The 18,425-nt window shown below is 47.5% G+C and overlaps 1 protein-coding gene across 17 annotated transcripts in view; it reads left to right on the top strand.

Annotated features, from left to right (window-relative positions):
- Positions 1–18,425, top strand: part of Irag2 (inositol 1,4,5-triphosphate receptor associated 2) — a 54,883-nt gene that overhangs the window by 35,726 nt on the left and 732 nt on the right. For 9 of the 17 annotated variants that reach the window (XM_063286579.1, XM_063286589.1, XM_063286580.1 and 6 more), the window contains 11 exons: positions 4,304–4,364; positions 6,055–6,118; positions 6,216–6,243; positions 6,513–6,653; positions 10,982–11,116; positions 11,431–11,578; positions 14,020–14,063; positions 15,726–15,787; positions 15,883–15,933; positions 16,218–16,319; positions 17,985–18,092. In XM_063286579.1, the coding sequence (XP_063142649.1) occupies positions 4,304–4,364; positions 6,055–6,118; positions 6,216–6,243; positions 6,513–6,653; positions 10,982–11,116; positions 11,431–11,578; positions 14,020–14,063; positions 15,726–15,787; positions 15,883–15,933; positions 16,218–16,319; positions 17,985–18,092 (944 nt within the window). Of the gene's footprint in view, positions 1–4,303; positions 4,365–6,054; positions 6,119–6,215; positions 6,244–6,512; positions 6,654–10,981; positions 11,117–11,430; positions 11,579–14,019; positions 14,064–15,725; positions 15,789–15,882; positions 15,934–16,217; positions 16,320–17,984; positions 18,093–18,425 lie in introns of all 17 variants that reach the window. The other 8 variants (XM_063286587.1, XM_063286590.1, XM_063286583.1 and 5 more) reach the window with 1 other exon arrangement.

The raw sequence follows: 18,425 nt of genomic DNA on the forward strand, positions 1-18,425 counted from the left end.
ATCTCTCCATCTTTTGTAGGTAGGCACTTAGTGCTATGGGCTTGGCTCTTAGCACGGCCTTCACTGTGCCCCAGGACCTTGTGTATGGTGTGTCTTCATTGTCATCCAATTCTAAAAAGTCTTTCTTTTTTTCCTCCTGTCTTGACCCATTTTTTTTTTAATTTAGTAGTGATATTGAGAACCCATGAGTTTGTTGGCTTTCGGTTGTCTCTGTTGTTGCTAATATCCAGCTTAAATCCGTGTGGTCAAATAGGACGCAGGATGTTGTTTCAATTTTCATGTATCTGTTGAGGCTTGCTTTGAGTGTATGTGGTCAATTCTGGAGAAACTTCTATGATCTGCTGAGAAGAAGCTATATTCTTTTGTGTTTGGGTGAAATGTCCTGTACATGTCCGTTAGGTCCATTTGGTTTACAATATCAGTCAGCCCCAGCAATTCTCTGTTTAGTTTTTGTCTGGATGATCCGCCTGTTGGTGAGAGTGGAGTAGTGAAGTCACCACTCTCACTGTGTGAGGGTCGATGTGTGATTTAAGCTGTACTAGTGCTAATTTTGCAAACTTGGGTGGCCCCTGTGTCTGGTAAGAACCGCAGTGTCCTCTGGGAAGACTTTTCCCTCAATGAGTGTGTGGCATCCTTCTCCATCTCTTCTGACCAGTTTTGGTTTAAAGTCTATTTCACCACATACTAAAATGGTGACGCTACCTTGCATGTTAGGTGTATTTTCTTGGAATGCCTTTTTCTATCCTTTTATTCTGAGGTGACGTTTATCTTTAATATTAGAGTGTTTCTTGGATGCGGTGGAAGGATGGGTGCTGTTTTTATGTCTAATGTGTTAGTCCCTGGCTTTTTACTGAGGAACTGAGATCATTGATGTTGAGAGTTATCGATGAACAAGTGTTTGCTGATTCTTGTTATCATGTTATGCCAGTGTGGGTTCCTCCCTCCCTATCGATTTGATGCTCTGGGTTATTTATTCCTTGTGTTTTCTTGGGTGTGGTTAACCTCTTCAGGTTGAAGTTTTCCTTCTAGCACCTTCTGTAGGGCTGGATTAGTAGACAGTTACTGCTTGAATTTGGTTTTGTCATGAATATTTTCTTTATCCTATTGTAATTGAAAGTCTTTCTAGGTATCATAGTCTAAGCTGGCATCTATGGTCTCTTAGAGTTTACAGAACATCTGTCCAAGCCCCTCTGGCTTTTAAAGTCTCTATTAAAATGCCAGGTGTTATTTTAATATGTTTACCTTTATGTGTTAACTGGTCTTTTCCTCGTGCAGCTTTCAATATTCCTCCTTTGTTCTGCATGGCTGTTGTTTTGATGATTATGTGTCATGGGTCCTTTCTTTTCTGTTCCAGTCTAATTTTTGTTTTGTCTGCCTCTCGTACCTTGATAGGCGTTTCCTTTTTTAGGTTAGAAATTTTTTTCTTCTATGATTTTGTTGAAAATATTTCCTGGATATTTTGATCCTTGATTTTTTTTAAAAAAAGAGATTTGACATCTTCTTTCTCCAAAGTATTAATTTCTTCCATCTTGCCTCCCATGCCTGAGATGCCCTCTTCCGTCTCTATTCTGTTAGTGAGGCACGCGTCTGAGGCTCTTGTTTGAGTTTCTGAGTTTTTCATTTCCCATTTTCCCTCAGTTTGGGTTTTCTTTAATGATTCTGTTTCCACTTTTGTGTCTGAAACTCTTTTCTTCATTTCATGTCACTGTTTCTTTGTGTTTTCAAGGATTTCACTAATGAATTCATCTCCTCTCTAAGGGCCTCTATCACATTCATAGAGGCTACTTTGAAGTCCTTGTCTTGAGCTCCAGTTTTCTTGCATTTCTCAGGGCCTGCTGTGCTGGGGTTGCTGGGCTCCAGTGGAGGAGACAGTGTCCTGGCTGCTCTTGTGTTTTTAATGCTGGCATCTAGGCATCTGGGTCTGTGGTGACTGTAATATCCGGTCTTGTCTTTGCTGGATGGGTGTTCTGGTCCTCGGTTTAACTTGTCTTCTCTGGTTCTTAGAGAGTGTGGAAGCTGTAGGTTGCCTCGTAGGGAGTGCTCTCAGGATCCTGCCAGGTGTGGCCACTGGGGTTCCAGGTAGAATGTGTTTCTAGGTATTGGGAGTTGACACTTAGGAGTGAGGATGGGCTAGAAGGGGGAGGTCGAGGTGATGAACAGGAGAGAGGAAAGTGAGTTGTGTCTCCAGGATCTGCACAGTTCCCTGGGAACGGGGGCAGAAGGAGAGAGAAGCCTCAAGTGGTCTGCCACTTCAGGCTTATTTGCTAAGGGAGAATTTATTTAGTTTTCTAAGTGTCCCTACTCATCTGATTGTGTCTGACGGCATCACAAAAATGAGCACATACACAGAGTGATCCCAAGTTTGCCAGACCAATGCAGCACGACCTGCTTATACAGTCGCCCCGGCACACACACATGCTTACTATGTAACAGTTGGTTAGTGGCCTTAAACATATTTGAATGAAATTATCCTTTCAAATATATTTTAATCAAGTAAACCTAGCACTCTGCCTTAGGCAGGAGGATTATAAGTTTCCGGCTACTATGGGCTCATGGGCTATACACTGAGATTTTGTCAAACAACCAAACAACTAAGCAACTCTTTCTCTCTCTCTCTCTCTCTCTCTCTCTCTCTCTCTCTCTCTCTTTCTGTGTGTGTGTGGGGGGGGTGCGCATGCATGTGTGTGTGCGTGTGTGCATGCATATGTGTGTCGTGTGCATGTGTGTGCGTGAGTGTGTGTGTGGTATGTGTGTGTGTTGTGTGTGCATGTGTGTGTGGTGTGTGTGCATGTGTGTGTGGTGTGTGTGCGTGCATGCATATGTGTGGTGTGTGTGTGCATGCGCGCGTGTGTGTGGTCTGTGTGCGTGTGTGTTCGTGCGTGTGTGTGTGGTGTGTGTGCGTGTGTGTGTGTGGTCTGTGTGCATGTGTGTGCATGTGTGTGTGGTGTGTGTGCGTGTGTGGTGTGTGTGCATGTGTGTGTGCATGCGCGCGTGTGTGTGGTCTGTGTGCGTGTGTGTTCGTGCGTGTGTGTGTGGTGTGTGTGCGTGTGTGTGTGTGGTCTGTGTGCATGTGTGTGCATGTGTGTGTGGTGTGTGTGCGTGTGTGGTGTGTGTGCATGTGTGTGTGCATGTGTGTGTGGTGTGTGTGCGTGCGTGCATATGTGTGGTGTGTGTGCATGCGCGTGTGCGTGTGTGTTTGTGCGTGTGTGTGTGTGGTCTGTGTGCATGTGTGTGCGTGTGTGTGTGGTGTGTGTGTGTGTGTGTGGTCTGTGTGCGTGTGTGTGTGTGCGCGTGCATGCATGTGTGTGGTGTGCATGTGTGTGTGTGGTGTGTGTGTGGTCTGTGTGTGTGTGGTCTGTGTTCATGTGTGTGCGTGTGTGTGTGTGGTGTGTGTGCGTGTGTGTGTGTGGTCTGTGTGCATGTGTGCGTGTGTGTGCGTGTGTGTGTGTGGTCTGTGTGCGTGTGTGTGCGCGCGTGCATGCATGTGTGTGTGTGGTGTGTGTGTGGTCTGTGTGTGCGTGTGTGTGTGGTGTGTGGTGTGTGGTGTGTGTGTGCGTGTGTGTATGTGGTGTGTGTGCATGCATGTGTGTGTGTGGTGTGTGTGTGGTGTGTGTGTGTGTGGTCTGTGTGCATGTGTGCGTGTGTGTGCGTGTGTGTGTGTGTGGTCTGTGTGCGTGTGTGTGTGGTCTGTGTGTGCGTGCGTGCGTGTGTGTGCGTGTGTGGTGTGTGCGTGTGTGTGTATGTGGTGTGTGTGCATGCATGTGTGTGTGGTGTGTGTGTGGTCTGTGTGTGCGTGCGTGCGTGTGTGTGCGTGTGTGTGCATGTGGTGTGTGTGCATGCATGTGTGCGTGTGTGTGTGTGGTGTGTGCATGCATGTGTGTGTGTGTGTGTGTGTACGGGTGTGTTCATGTGGAATGAAAGTCTTCCATAAAGCCCTGCAGGGCACCTGTTGCTATGGCCTGCCATGGCTCCTGCATACCTCTCTCCACCCTGTGCTGTCTTCCTTGACTGAGGAGCCCCTCTATGCCAAAGCTCCTAGTGTCTCTCTCCTCGTGCACACCCGTTAGCTTCCTTTCTGACACCGTCTCAGTATCACTTACACGTTTTTATGTTTATGTCACCTTGGCCTCAACTAGATCCTCGGCACTGGTCCTGTCTGTGCTGACCTTTACTCCAGTTCCTGGAGTTCCACAGAATGATTTTGATAGGCGTGAGTCAGGAGAAGACCGGAGGCACGGAGCGCTTTGGTACTGAACGATTTCCATCCCACACATGCCAATAAAAGTTCTTCTTCCACTTTTAGGAAGCAGGGGAGGAACTTAGAGCCGTGGAAGACAGAGGAGGGAAGGACAGTGCCACAGGAGGTAAGGCACGCTCGGGGTAACCAAAGTGTCAGTTCCCCTGAATCTCTGAAGGTTCACGTCCTGGGTTAAGATCAGCCAATGGGATCAAGTGTCGCGTCTCATTGCCCAACTGGCCACACAGTCACTATTTGAAGCTAAGAAGGAAGCCTGTGTTGGGAGCCATTAGACACCACTTTGCGTTGTCTAGAACCTCACGTGAAAGTAAATTCGTCAAGTAAATATGCTGAGGTTCTCGAAGCGGCTCCTGCCTTCCTCCAGCAAGACTTCAGCACCAGCCTCACACACACTGGGTTGGGTTGGTCTCTGGTCCTGTGGTCTCAAGAAGGTGTTCAACCCTCTGTTTTCTCTTTTTCAAAACGAAGAGATTGACTAAAAACATGATTATACTGGGCTGGGGCTGGGCTCTGTTGGTGGGATACTCGCTTAGCATATATGAGCCCTTAGGTTTAATTACCCAGCCTCACATAAAATAGGCCTGCTGGTCGACATCTCTAATCGGGGCACTCCAGAAGTGGAGGCGGGAGGGTCAAAAACTCAAGGTCAGCCTTAGGTAGATGGGGCATTCACGGTTTCACATGGGATATGTGTGGCCCTGTCCACACACACACACACACACACACACACACACACACACACACACACATCTCAAAACAACCCAAAACCTTATTGAGGTCATAATACTATACTCCTAATCGTCATCGAGCTGTCATCTGTGTCATTTCGGCTCCTCCAAAGGCAGGACAATTAAGTAAACAGTGGTCTCATAGCCTCAGAAAGGCAGCACAACTATTTGTCACTGAGGGTTTGCTGGGATAACCTCATATGGTTCTACGGTTACATAATATCACGTCCTTATCTTGTAGATGGTTTGGCAAGGTCTCGGCTTGGTCACATTAACACGTCTAAAAGCCAAAGGGTGGCCTTAGACAAAGAGTTGTCAGATTTACAGCCAAGGTTGTTCAGAACCATTGCAGAGAGGACAGTCACAATGGAGAGATTGTCCTCGAACCACAAGGTCCATGTCATGTTTACCGGCACCGTCTGAATCCATTGCTTTTCTTGGTGCTGTAACAAAATACCTGACACTAGTAACTCACAGGGGGAAAGGTTTGTACCTTGAAGGATACCATCCATCATGAGGCGGAGACATGGCAACAGGGGCACCAGCTAGCAGGTCCCCTTGCATCAGGAGACGGAGATGGTGCTCAGCTCTGGTTCTGTTTATTTAGTCTGGAACCTTAGCCCTTGACATGATGCCACCCACATATAGAGGTGGCATCTGAGGTGACTTAACCCAACTTAGAAGCTCCCTCACAGACATTTCTCAATCCCGTCGAGTTGACAAACCCTGTTGCTGTTGCTATGGCTGCTCTAATTTCTGTGAGCACCGCTGCTCTCAGAGGCTTGATCCAAGGCTGCAGACATGTGCCCTGACACCGAGGGTGTCAGGGTCCTCTGACTCCCAGCCTTGCCTGGTTCTCACGCACCGTTGTTACACCAAAGTGCAAGTCTATGTGCTCCTGACGACGGTCGAGCTCAGCTGCCTGTCAACTCAGTTAGATCAGTTAAATGAAATGCTGCGTGTGTGCGTGTGTGTGTGTGTGTGTGTGTGTGTGTGTGTGTGTGTGTGTGTGTGTGTGAAATCGGGCTTTTAGTTCACTATTTCACAGATGCTTTCATCTTTCCACAGAAACTGAGGTTTCCACTCCTCCCAAAGCATCCATGAAGCTCGTTAACTTTCAGCAGAGTGAACCGTAAGCCCTCCTTCACGCCTTTGCCTTAAACCTTTGTGTCTAAGTCTGTCCTGTTCTGTTGGGCCTGTGTGAGTAAATTCTTTGTCTCCCTCTGTAGCACTTCTGCTAATGAGAAGGAAGTGGAGGTGAGTGTAAGCAAATGTCTACCTGTCTCCTCCTTCAGCCCCTCCCTTCTCCCCTTCCTCCTTGCCTCTTTTCCCTCCCCTTCCCCATCTCCTTCCCCCTCCTCCCTCTTCCCCTCCTCCTCCCTCCCCAGATGCTCCCATTCACGGCTTTGCATAAGCCAGTTACCAGACTAAGGACACACAAAGCCTCTGTGTGCTGCCTAGGATTCTGGGGGAGGAGGAAGTCTCCTCTAACTTTTCTCCCTGTCCTCATGATGCTGTGGCCACAGGCAGAATTCCTCCGGTTATCTTTGGGACTTAAATGTGACTGGTTTACATTGGAGAAGAGGGTGAAGCTTGAAGAGAGGTCCCGGGACCTGGCAGAGGAAAACTTGAAGAAAGAAATCACAAACTGTTTAAAGCTTTTAGAGGTGAGCCAATGAATGCTTCCGGACACATGCTTTAGTCACAGGCTCATGCCCTTCCCCACTGCCCTCTCTTCCTTCCTTTCTCCTCCCTTCCCTCCCTCTCCTCCTCCCTCCCTTCCTTCCCTCTTCCCTCTTCCCTTCCCTCCTCCCTCCCTCTTTTCCCTCCTCCCTCTTCCCTCCCTCCTTTCCCCTTCCCCACTCCTCTCCCTCCCTTACTCCCCTCCCTCCCTTCCCTCCTCCCTCCCTCTTTTCCCTCCTCCCTCTTCCCTCCCTCCCTTCCCTCCTCCCTTCCCCACTCCTCTCCCTCCTCCCTCCTCCCTCCTCCCTTCCTTGATTCCTTCTTGTTTATGCTCTGTAGTTACATAGTCCTGGTTAGCCTATACTAAGTAGGCTTCCCAGGTTGGCTGTGACATCATAGCTTCCCAGGTTGGCTGTGACATCATAGCTTCCCAGGTTGGCTGTGACATCATAGCAGTCTCCTGCCTTGCCCCTCAGGTTCTAGGACTACTGTTGTAGCCACCAGCCATTTAGTCATTGTCTGTTTATTTGGTTTTTGTACATGGTATAGGAGTCTAGTTCCGTACATGGGCATCGGCATATATACACTTCTCTCAACACTATTTCTCGAAGACACAATTCTTTCCCCATTGTGTATTTTTGGTTTCCTTCTCAAAGACCATTTGACCATAGATGTAAGACTTGTTTTCTTGGCCTTGTTTTGTGTTCTGAAAGACTGTATGTTTGTTCCAGTACTATCCCTCTGGAATTACTGAAGGCAATATGTAGTATGCTCTTTAAAAATTAATTTGTTATACTTCTTTATTGTGTGGTGTGTGTGTGTGTGTGTGTGTAGGGGGCACACATCTCATGATGCATGTATGAAGATAGAGGACAGTTATCCTTGTTTGTATATATTTGGGGGGGGCATGCACATGCCGTGGGGCACTTGGGGTAGAGGAGGACAACTGAGGAGTTTCCCCTTCTGCCACACAGATCCTGGAGTTTCATCTCAAGTTGTCAGGACTTATTTTTCTTTTCTTTTTTTAAATTTATTTATGTATTTATTTAATGTATGTGAGCACACTAAAGCTATTGTAGCTGTCTTCAGACACACCAGAAGAGGGCATCAGATCCCATTATAGATGGTTGTGAGCCACCATGTGGTTCACATGGGATTTGAACTCAGGACCTCTGGAAGAGAAGTCAGTGCTCCTAACCTCTAAGCCATATCTCCAGCCCCCTAAATTTACTCTTCTTTTTCATACTTTTTAGTGGTAGAGATCAAAGTCAGAGTCTCATGGATGTGAAGCCCATGTTCTACCACTGAGCTATGCCCCAGGCCTCCACATTTCTCTATTTCTGCTCATTCCCCAGATAACAGTGTTGAAATTTTTATTAAAAATTTGATTAAAAAAGTTGCCACAGAATCTTAGATCACTTAGGCCATCGGGTCTATCAGCCCATGAATGCATGGGCTGTCAATATTTCATTTGTGTCTCTATTAATTCAAGGCTTAAGTTTTCTACCTCCTCAATTTGGTTTACTTCTAAGTACTATATTCTTTGTGATATTATTTCAAATAAATTCTTAGCTTATTATTTTGAAAAATGTCAGTATGCAGGATACACAGAATATAACCAATTCTTTTGAATTCTGTAATTTTCGCTGAGTTTGTTTGAAAGTTCAGCTGCCAGGGTGCACTGCAAACAGAAATCACACTGTGGAAGGAAGTAGTTTTCCCTCTTAGTTTCTATTTGGGATTTTTTTAAATTATTTTTCATTCCTAATTGTTTTTAATTATGGAACTGATGTTATAATACGTTGCCCAGAAGCGAGGACAAAGGTCCTTGGCTCATTCTTGGTCATGGAGGGTGGGGTCATCCTCTGCCATTGACTCTGGCATTCACTGTGGGTTTGGACCCATGAGTTCTATTATGTTGAAGCACTTCCCTCCTTCTCCTGTGGGACTTTGAAAAGCATTTCCTAACCATCACACGCTCGTCTTTTCAGATGCTGTCTTGTATTCTTCATTCTGATTCTGCTGTGATTGTGTGTCTTGCCTTTTCTACCCACGTGGTCTATTATCTCAAATGAGGCCAAGGTCGAGACCCATCCACCAGGTCACGATACACTTAATTCAGTATCTGAAGACTTAGCGTTAGAAATCCCCTAGACTCGTGATTAATATGGTCTTGCGACATTTATTCAACCTTGGTGTTGAGGTAATAAGTTCTCAGAGAATGGAAATACTCTTTCTTGCTGAGCGTTTGGGAAGGATTTTAAGAGGGTTGGCAGGCACGGGTTTTTCTTCAGTGTTTGGTAGAATTCCTTAGTGAAGTCATTCATCCCCGGCTTCTCTTTGTTGAGAACATCTTTTTTTTATCACTCATTAGGTCTGGTCAAATGATTTCTTCATGTTTCTGCTGTAGTTAGCCACGCCCGTTTCCATTACAACCCACCTCTTCTCTCCCCTTCTCAACTGGAGGGAGTTACTCAAACCACCGTAGAAAACTGCACATCCACCAATGGCCATTTCTTTTGGCCAACAACTTCATTAGCTGCCACCTCCACTCCTGCATGTTTCCGGTGTGGCTGCCTTTTGCTGTGCCTGTGTGAGAACAAGGGTGTGGCGTCTGTTACCTGTGGTGTGGTAGGATTACTTGAAAGGATATACACAGCGAACCGGAAAGGTCAAAACTTTGCATTTCCTGAATCATTAAGTGGTGTCTGATGGTATGATTGGCAGAACTCTCTTATGATATGCACACAGCATGGTGGCACCCTTTCGGGGTTCATAGCACTTACAATCTGCATGGCCTTAGATGTTTGACCGTCACACACACAGCATAGCCTTGTTTGCTCTTGAGTCTGCTCCTCATTCCAGCTGGGGAGAATGGCCATGAACAGCCGTCACCAAGGTTAAAGGGCATGAGTTTGTGTGAGGCATAATAATGCCTGTGCCCACCCAGCCTGGCCACACCTGTTCACAAGAGAGGGTATTGGTTTACTCTTTTTTTTTTTTTAATTGTGGCAAAAATACCTCACAAAAGAAAGTCGGGGAGGAGAAAAATGTATTTCTTTTTTATATATGAACAAAAATTTGAGAGTATAGTTCATCATGGCCGGAAGGCATGGTGACAAGAATAGTCCAAGTCACCAAGTCAGGTTCATGAGGCAGCAGGTCACTTGGATCCAGTCAGGAAGTAGAGAAAGACGAGTGCTGGTGTCTTAGTCATTGTTCTATTGCTGTGCTAAGACACATGACCAAGGCAACTTACAGAAGAAACAGTTTATTGTGGCTCACACAGAGGGTGAGTCCATGACTATGATGGCTGGAAGCATGGCGGCGGTCAGGCATGGTGCTGGAGCAGTGGCTGAGAGCTCACATCTCATCCTCTAGGGCAAGGCAAAGAGAACTAACTGGGAAAGTTGTGGGTTTTTGAAACCTGAAAGTCCACCCCAAGTGTCTTAGTTAGGGCTTTACTGCTTTGAAAAGACACCATGACCAAGGCAACTCTTATAAAGGACAACATTTAATTGGGGCTGGCTTACAGGTTCAGAGGTTCAGTCCATGATCATAAGGAGGGAACATGGCAGTGCCCAGGCAGGCATAGTAGGAGCTGAGAGTTCTATATCTTCATCTGAAAGCTGCTAACAGAATACTGACTTCCAGGGAGCTAAGACAAGGTTATTAAAGCCCATACCCACAGTGACACACCTACTCTGATAAGGCCACACCTCCTCCAAGAAGGCCACACCTACTCCTACAAGGCCACACCTCCTAATCCTTCCCAAATAGTTCCACCAATCAAGGACCAAGTACTCAAATGTATGAACCAATGGGGGCCATTCTCATTCAAACCACCATGCCTTGCTTCCCCTTTTTCCTCCTGTTATTCAGTCAGGGATCCAGGCATCTGATGGTGTCCTCCACATTAAAGGTGGTCTTTCCTCCTCTCTGGACACAAACAGACACACCCAGTGGTGTGGATTCTACATGGCTCTAAAACCAATTTCAGACCAGTTCAAATTGTTGTTGAGTCCCCTCTCAAAATGCCAGTCTGTCCTCATGTGACACATTCCGCTCATGTGACACATTCCGCTCATGTGACACATTCCGCTCATGCATTGTCTGGTCATTGGCATCCTGTCCTGTGAACCACGGAGGAAAACCGTGAGTGCACATGGGGGCTAATACATGTAGGGACAGAGAATCTGTGCTGGGCCTTGGCGGTGTTTTCTACCCTCTGTCAGGATGCTTAGATCTGAGTGCAGTTTAGTTGTGTGAAAAGCACTTGTTGGGCTGTTTCAACACTTTGATTTCCACGCAGTCGCTGACACCCCTGTGTGAAGAGGACAACCAGGCTCAGGAAATCATCAAGAAGCTGGAGAAGAGTATAGCGTTCCTCAGCCAGTGCTCGACCCGTGTGGCCAGCAGGGCTGAGATGCTGGGGGCCATCAACCAGGTAATGGTGAAACGGAGAGGGTCTGTGCTTCCAGAGGATGTGAGGTGATGTTTCTAAAAATAAGTTTTCAGAGCACTTCCGTGCATGGCCAGGTGTTGGTTTAAGTCTTTAAACCCAGCAGAGGCAGGTGGCAGGGGCAGGGGCAGAGGGCAACTTTGAAAGCATTGATTCTTTCCTCCAGTGTGGGCTGCAGGGATGGGACTGAGGCGCTCAGAGTCACACACACTCTTGTCATGGTGCCACCCGCCAGCCCTAACCGAGTGTTTCACCTGAGCGTTGAGGACAGTGTTGTTAATGGGAGTTGGCTCTCGTAGGAAAGTCGGGTGAGTAGAGCGGTGGAGGTGATGATCCAGCACGTAGAGAACCTGAAGAGGATGTACGCCAAAGAACACGCCGAGCTGGAGGAGCTGAAGCAGGCACTGCTGCAGAACGACAGGTCTTTTAACTCTCTGCAGGATGAAGGTAACAGCAGCTAAGATGGCGGCGACGGGCCGGACAGATGGCTCAGCGGCCAAGAGTGCCTGCCGCTCAGGGGCTGGGGATTTAGCTCAGTGGTAGAGCGCTTACCTAGGAAGCGCAAGGCCCTGGGTTCGGTCCCCAGCTCCGAAAAAAAGAACCAAAAAAAAAAAAAAAAAAAAAAAGAGTGCCTGCCGCTCATACTGTTCCACGTCCGGTGGCTCACAACTGCCTGCAACTCTAGCTACAGGGGATCTGGCGCCCTCTGCTGTCTTCAATGGGTGCTGCATTCACATGTGCGCGCGCGCGCGCGCGCGCACACACACACACACACACACACACACACGAGTGGTTTTAGTTTGGGTTTTTTACCTTTTTCTTTCTCTCTCTTTCTCTCACTCTGTCTCTGTCTCTGTCTCTCTGTCTCTCTCTCTGTCTCTGTCTCTCTGTCTCTCTCTCTCTCTGTCTCTGTCTCTCTCTCTGTCTCTCTCTCTGTCTCTCTCTCTGTCTCTCTCTCTCTCTCTCTCTCTCTCTCTCTCTCTCTCACTTATTTATCTTTTAAGACAGGATCTCTCTATGTAGGCCCTGCTGTCCTGGAACTCTCTCATGGACCCAGGCTGGCCTCAAACTCAGAGATCCCCCTGCCTCTGTCTCCTAAGTAGTGGGATTAAAGTCCTACCCCACCATGACTGGCCTACATGGAGGTTTTGGGTGGGGATAATATCTACACTTTCCTAACATTCTTCTCTTTCACACTCCTTTTCTATCGTGCTGCTTTAAGGTAAGGTTATATTAGAAAAATATCTCATTCTTCAGCTTTATATAAAATAGTAAGAAAAAAATGTCAGAAAGGCACAAAAGAGCCTTTGGTGATACTCTCAAAATGTATTAAATCAATTTAGATCCCTGAAATGAGACAAGGTGCTTAATCAGACTCATTAAGGAGACTGTAGTGTCTGGGCAGGGTGTGTTACAGTCGACTATAGTCGTGCCAGGGTGTGTTACAGTTGACTGTACTGACTAGCCAGGGTGTGTTACAACTGGTTCCTTCTCCACACACGACGGTGTGTGATAAACAAGCCACTCCCACCGAGGTTTTGGATTCTTGAAGGAGTGATTGATCCTGGCACAGTAAGCTGTCTGATGGATTGGGAGAGAGATGTCTTAGTCAGGGTTTCATTGCTGTGAGCAGACACCATAACCAAGGCAGCTCTTATAAAGGACAACATGTAACTGGGGCTGGCTTACAGGTTCAGAGGTTCAGTCCATTATCATCAAGGTGGGAGCATGGCAGCACCCAGGCACGCATGGTGCAGGAGGAGCTGAGAGCTCTATATCTTTTTTTTTTTTTGGTTCTTTTTTTCGGAGCTGGGGACCGAACCCAGGGCCTTGCGCTTCCTAGGCAAGCGCTCTACCACTGAGCTAAATCCCCAGCCCCGAGAGCTCTATATCTTGATACAAGGGCAGCCAGGAGGAGACCCTCTTCCACGTTCGATGGAGCCCACCTTCATAGTGACACACTTCCTCCAGCAAAGCCACACCTCTTCCAATAAGGTCACGCCCGCTAAAAGAGCCACTCCCTGTGGCCAGGCATTCCAACCACCAGGAGACAAAGGAGAACTATAAAGTTTACAATGTTTTTAAAGATTTATTTATATTTTATTGGCCTGACAGCTTGACTGCAGTATGTATGTGTATGCAGTGCCCATAGAGGCTAGAGGAGGAGGGCGCTGGATCTTCTGATGGTTATGAGCTACCACGGGAATGCTAGGGACTAAAGTAGTATCCTTCACAAAAGCAGCCACAATTCTTAACTACTGAGCCAGCTCTCCAGCCCCACAGTGGTTTTGAGTAAAATGCGTGAGCTTTTCTGAACAGAATTCTTGCTTTTGCGATGCTCCCTCTTTTGGAGAGCAGCAATATTTGACGGTCTTCGGCAGGCTAGCAGGCACTGTGGACAACTGCAGAAACAAGGGCCTTGGTGTTTAGACAGGGATCGTGGGGCTGGAGACACAGTGCAGTAGTCGAGCGCTTGCCTCACATGTAGAAAGCCCCTGGGTTCGAGCCTCAGTACCACAAAAAGAAAATGAGCAAATAGTGTCTCTTTGTAGCCCAGGCTGGCCTCTGGAGCCCAGGCTGGCCCTGAACTCAGCAATCCTCCTGTCTTAGTCTCCTATAGAGACTAACCCTTTTTGACTTTTACTTGCCATAAATGAGTGTGCGGTTTTTAAAATGGAAAAGTATGGGGGCTGGAGAGAGGTGGCTCAGTGGTTAAGATCACCTGTTGCCTTTTCAGGGCTCCTAACACCCACATAGTGGCTCACAGCTATCCATAACTCTGGCTCCAGGGGATCTGATGAGCTGCACAGACAGACATACATGCGAGGAAAGCACACGCATAAGATAATTCTCAAAAACTTTAAATGTGAAAATGTCTTTCCTTTCAGATGACTGTCAGATTAAAAAGCGTTCATCTTCTCTAAATTCCAAGGTAACTGCTGATTTCATAATTAACCGATGTTGACGAAATGCTTGTGGAGTATTTGAAGTTATGTGCTTTTTACTGTAAATCACAAAGCTGATTTAAATTCACATGCTCGAATATACGAATGTATACCCGATTGGGCAGTTTATGGGGTACGGTGTTCTGTGTGTCCATCGGAGGGGCCCAGGGGCGTGAGGAAGGCCAGTGTGGTAGTCTCTTGTCTTGTTCTCCAAACCAAACCTGGGCCAGGCAAGCAGATAGCGTTGGAGCAGGTAGATCCTCAAGACCCCTACAGACGTGTCCCCTCTCTGTATCCCCATCCCACCCACCCTCAGCCCTGATTGCTCCTCGGGGTCTGAAATCTCTACTTCAGAGCCAGGCGCATCCTTACAAGAAAGTCAAGTCCCAAAGCAAGAGAAAAGGCCAACTCTTTCCCCTCGGCAAAACTTGCCCTGAAGTCCAGCACAACACCCCAACTTTGTTCTTGGTGGACATTGAGGTGGGACCTGTTTCCTGGGCACCTCCATGCCTAAAAATCAAGTCGTGTTGCCGAACAAGGAGGCAGGATGAGGGCGGTTCAGGAGGAGGGCCCATGGAGTGGCAGCCACAGCCAGGAGGTCCCTGCAGACTCACGCCCAAAGGTGCCCCTCAGTAATGCCCCGATCAGCTTCTTAATGCAGCGGAGTTGACCGTGGAAGTTGACCACTGTAATTCCTTTAGTTTATTTGCTATATTTAAAATACTTTTTAATTAATGAGTGATACTTATTGAAGCTACGAAATATGATAATAACACTCTCCTATGCAAATCTCGAGGCCAATAAACAAGTTCATTTGTTGAAATATAGCATCTCATTTATAACGATGTCTTAAGTCATGGCTCACTCCAAGCTTGCTGAGCCTGAGACAGGAGGACTGCCTTCACTAAACAGTGAGTTCACACATAGAATGGTGGTTACCCCGGGGTTAAGGGAGAGTTGGGGAAGTGCCAAGCCTGGGGCGCTGTTGTTTGGTGGTATGTTTAAAAAAGTAAAAATAAATAAAGCTGCAGGGAAGAGTTTTGGAAATGTTTATGATAATGTTCGAGGAGAGAGGTTTGACCTGATTTAGACATCACCCCACATGAATGAGTATCAAAGCCTCTGACTTCCCCTTGGTATGTAAATTTTCCCCTGTGTTAGTTAGAACAAATAGAGCAAAGGTTTCCTGAGTTTTAAATGTATTGATTGGGAGAGTCAGTGGAGAAGCTACAAATGTGGTCAACATTGACTCCCTGCTGAGCTGGAATTTCCTAAGCATGAAAGAAAAGAGAGAGAGACGAAAAGATACATTTGGCTAAAGTGCATTGTAGCATAAATATGGCTCTCAGGGCGGCCATGTTCTCAGGGCGGCCATGTTCTCAGGGCGGACACGCACATTGTAACTTGACAAGGAAGGTGTACGGCATAAGCTCAAGACAGATAAATGAAAACCCGGACAAAAAGCTTCATTCTCCGTTAGCTAAATTATAAGTCAAAAGTTGGAGGAGACGGAATATGAATGGATAGATATTTCCGAAAGGTGATTTTTTTCCACGTAAGGTCCTCCGGCTGCCGCCTTCCTGACAGCATGCAGCATGGCAGAGAGAGGGTGTTAGAATTCTCTAACTCTACATTTCTCCCTTGGGTAGCCATCTTCTCTTCGAAGAGTGACCATTGCCTCTTTACCCAGGAATCTTGGAAATGTGGGGATGGTGAGTACTCAGGGAGGTCCTCTGCCTCAAAAGTAGACTGTGACAAGGTATTATTCCTTCACTGAGCACCTGTTTTGTGATCTCTCAAACCTTGGAAGGTGTCAGGCCTGGAAAATGACAGATTCAGCCGGCGATCGAGCAGCTGGTAAGTGTGACTTGTGCCCCTCGCTGGGAACCCACAGCAAGCTGAAAGGTCACCTCACGCACAGGAAGGAGCATCGATAATAACCTTTGATTCGTTCAGAGTCTGAGCAGCACAGATGTGGAAACGGACAGTTGTAGTTGTTGTATTGGGGAATAAGAGTTACTTTGATGTGCAAAGGGGGAAAAAACCAAGACAGTGTGATTTCTGTGCTGACTCGGGCAGGGAGGGCGAGCAGCGACGACAGACACAGCTTTGTTTGATGCATGGCTGTTGTCTTCCTATAGGAGAATCCTGGGGACAAAGCAGGGTGAGCACCGCCCCTCGTTACACCGATTCATCAGCTCCTATTCCTGGGCCGATGCGGAGGAGAAGTGTGACGTCATCAAGTAGGTGACTCACGGGGCTGTCTGTCACATGATGTGAGCTGAGGCGTGCAGAGTGGTGGCCATTTCAGCTCAGAGGAGAGCAGGGCATTCACTGGCAAAGCCTCGGCTGTGAACCGCTTTATAAATGTCATTTGGGAGCACGGTGGCTCCTCTAGCCCTCAGGATGGCAACATTTTACGTTAAATAATTCCCGGAATTTCCCAGATCTAGGTATGCCTATCGCCAGAGCCATAGAAGGAAACTTGCACCATCTTGGCATGCTAACACCGGGAAGGCATGCAGACCACACAAGTGTAACGTGTAATACACGTAACATGCATACTCATGCATACTTTGTGACGTGCAAGCTCTCGCACAGAAGAGAGCCATTTCATCCTCTGCTCAGCAATGTTTGCCTTTTTGATGAATCGTGGCTGCTATGTATCCCTAGCTGGCCTCAAAGTAACAGCAGTCCTCCTGTCTCAGTCCCCTGAATGCTGGGATTGCAGGTGTAAGCACCACGTCTAGCAGATTTAGAAGGTTCAAATATGCTGTGTGCTCCCATAGTGAACCTCAGGGCAGAAACGATGAAGCAGAACGGCACGCAGCATCAGAACGGCACGCACACGCTGCCCCATCGCCCCACCTCACCATTTTGTCACCTGATCATTCCCCTCGGGTCTCTTCTTCTGAGGTGACTTTAAACACATTCACGGGGCACCTCCAGCATCCTTGCTCAGTCCCAAGCGGCAGGAAGGGACAACACAGGCCTCTTGCACATCCCAGGATCCTGTGGCGTGTGCTGCCCCCTTAGATACAGTGATGGACCTGTTGTGAGCCACATGGGGGGCCAAGTGCCTCCTTCAGAGACCGTTTGCTAACTGTCACTCAGGCTGTGTAAACAGAGACTGAGATCAGAACCTCACCGGAGTGTGCCTCATCCCCACTCCTTAGACACTGTCCTCTTTGGCAACTGGACATGTTGAACTAAGGATTTCAAAATTCATATCCAACCAGGAGCCGTCAGTTACAGAAGTCAGTTTGCTTAGGTAGAGGAATCTCTGCTTAGGTTATGATTTAAAATACACTCGGGGTTGCAGCCTTCCAGAACTCTTAGGTACTGGGTTGCTTTAAACAGCTTAGCATCCAGAATATGTTCAGACGCTTTTAATGCACTTAGACTGTGCTCCAAGTTAGCACTGGTCCAAAACACCAGCGAAAAGAATCCGAAAGTGAAAGAGTATGTCTGGGATCCCCGCTCTGGGGAACAGAGACAGGAGGATCTCCCCAAATGTGAGGCCAAATGTGACTCTGTCTCAGAACAAAGAAACTTTTCTCCTGGAAAAGCACCCAGCTGCTTAGAGAAGATATTAAGATCTGATATCAGACGTCTACTAAGTATTCGTTTCAGGCAATGTGTCATCCACATACTTTTATAAATATGGGTACCGAAGTGCACATGCATCCATGCTATTGATTAGAAATGGTTAAGACTGACTTTTGTAGTTCTTCGTGAATCGCCCCTTGTGGGTCTTACTGACCTATTATTCCACAGAGGAGTTATTTGAAATTCCAGTAAGTTTGGTGAGCTAACACTTAGGATGTGCTATTTCCGAGCACGCTGGGTTATGAGTGAGCCTCCGTGGTGTTTGGCATCTTGTCATCAGTGTCCAAACGTCTTTGCAGAACCAGAGACGCCCCGGAGCCCCCAGGAGAGGAGGCGGCAGAGAGGACCAGGAAGCCTAGCCTTTCTGAGAGGAGAGGCAGCCTCTCGGCCTGGGACAGCAGCACAATGTAAGATGTGCTTCGGGGTGGGCAGAGATGGAGGGCACAGGGCTGGCCTTAGTGTTCAGACTGCTCTTTAGACGGACTCCACCTAGCCCTGTCTTACACCAGGCAGAACTTGCACTCAAGCCAGGTGGCCTTGGCCCAGAGCCAGTGTCCCGGTCTCCCTGGCTTGGCTTCCGCAGCTGCTTTAAGGACACAGTGAATGAAAGCCCTGGCTTGGGCCGACTGTGGGGGGAGCCCAGGGTGGAGGTTAGAGAGGCAGCTGTGAATCCTGGTTTTCTTTGGTTAATACAGACTGCAGGGGGAAGTACGCCAACCCTGCTTTGCTTGACTGAAGGA

This window comes from Rattus norvegicus, chromosome 4, assembly GCF_036323735.1.
Source record: "Rattus norvegicus strain BN/NHsdMcwi chromosome 4, GRCr8, whole genome shotgun sequence".
Taxonomy (NCBI): Eukaryota; Metazoa; Chordata; class Mammalia; order Rodentia; family Muridae; genus Rattus; species Rattus norvegicus.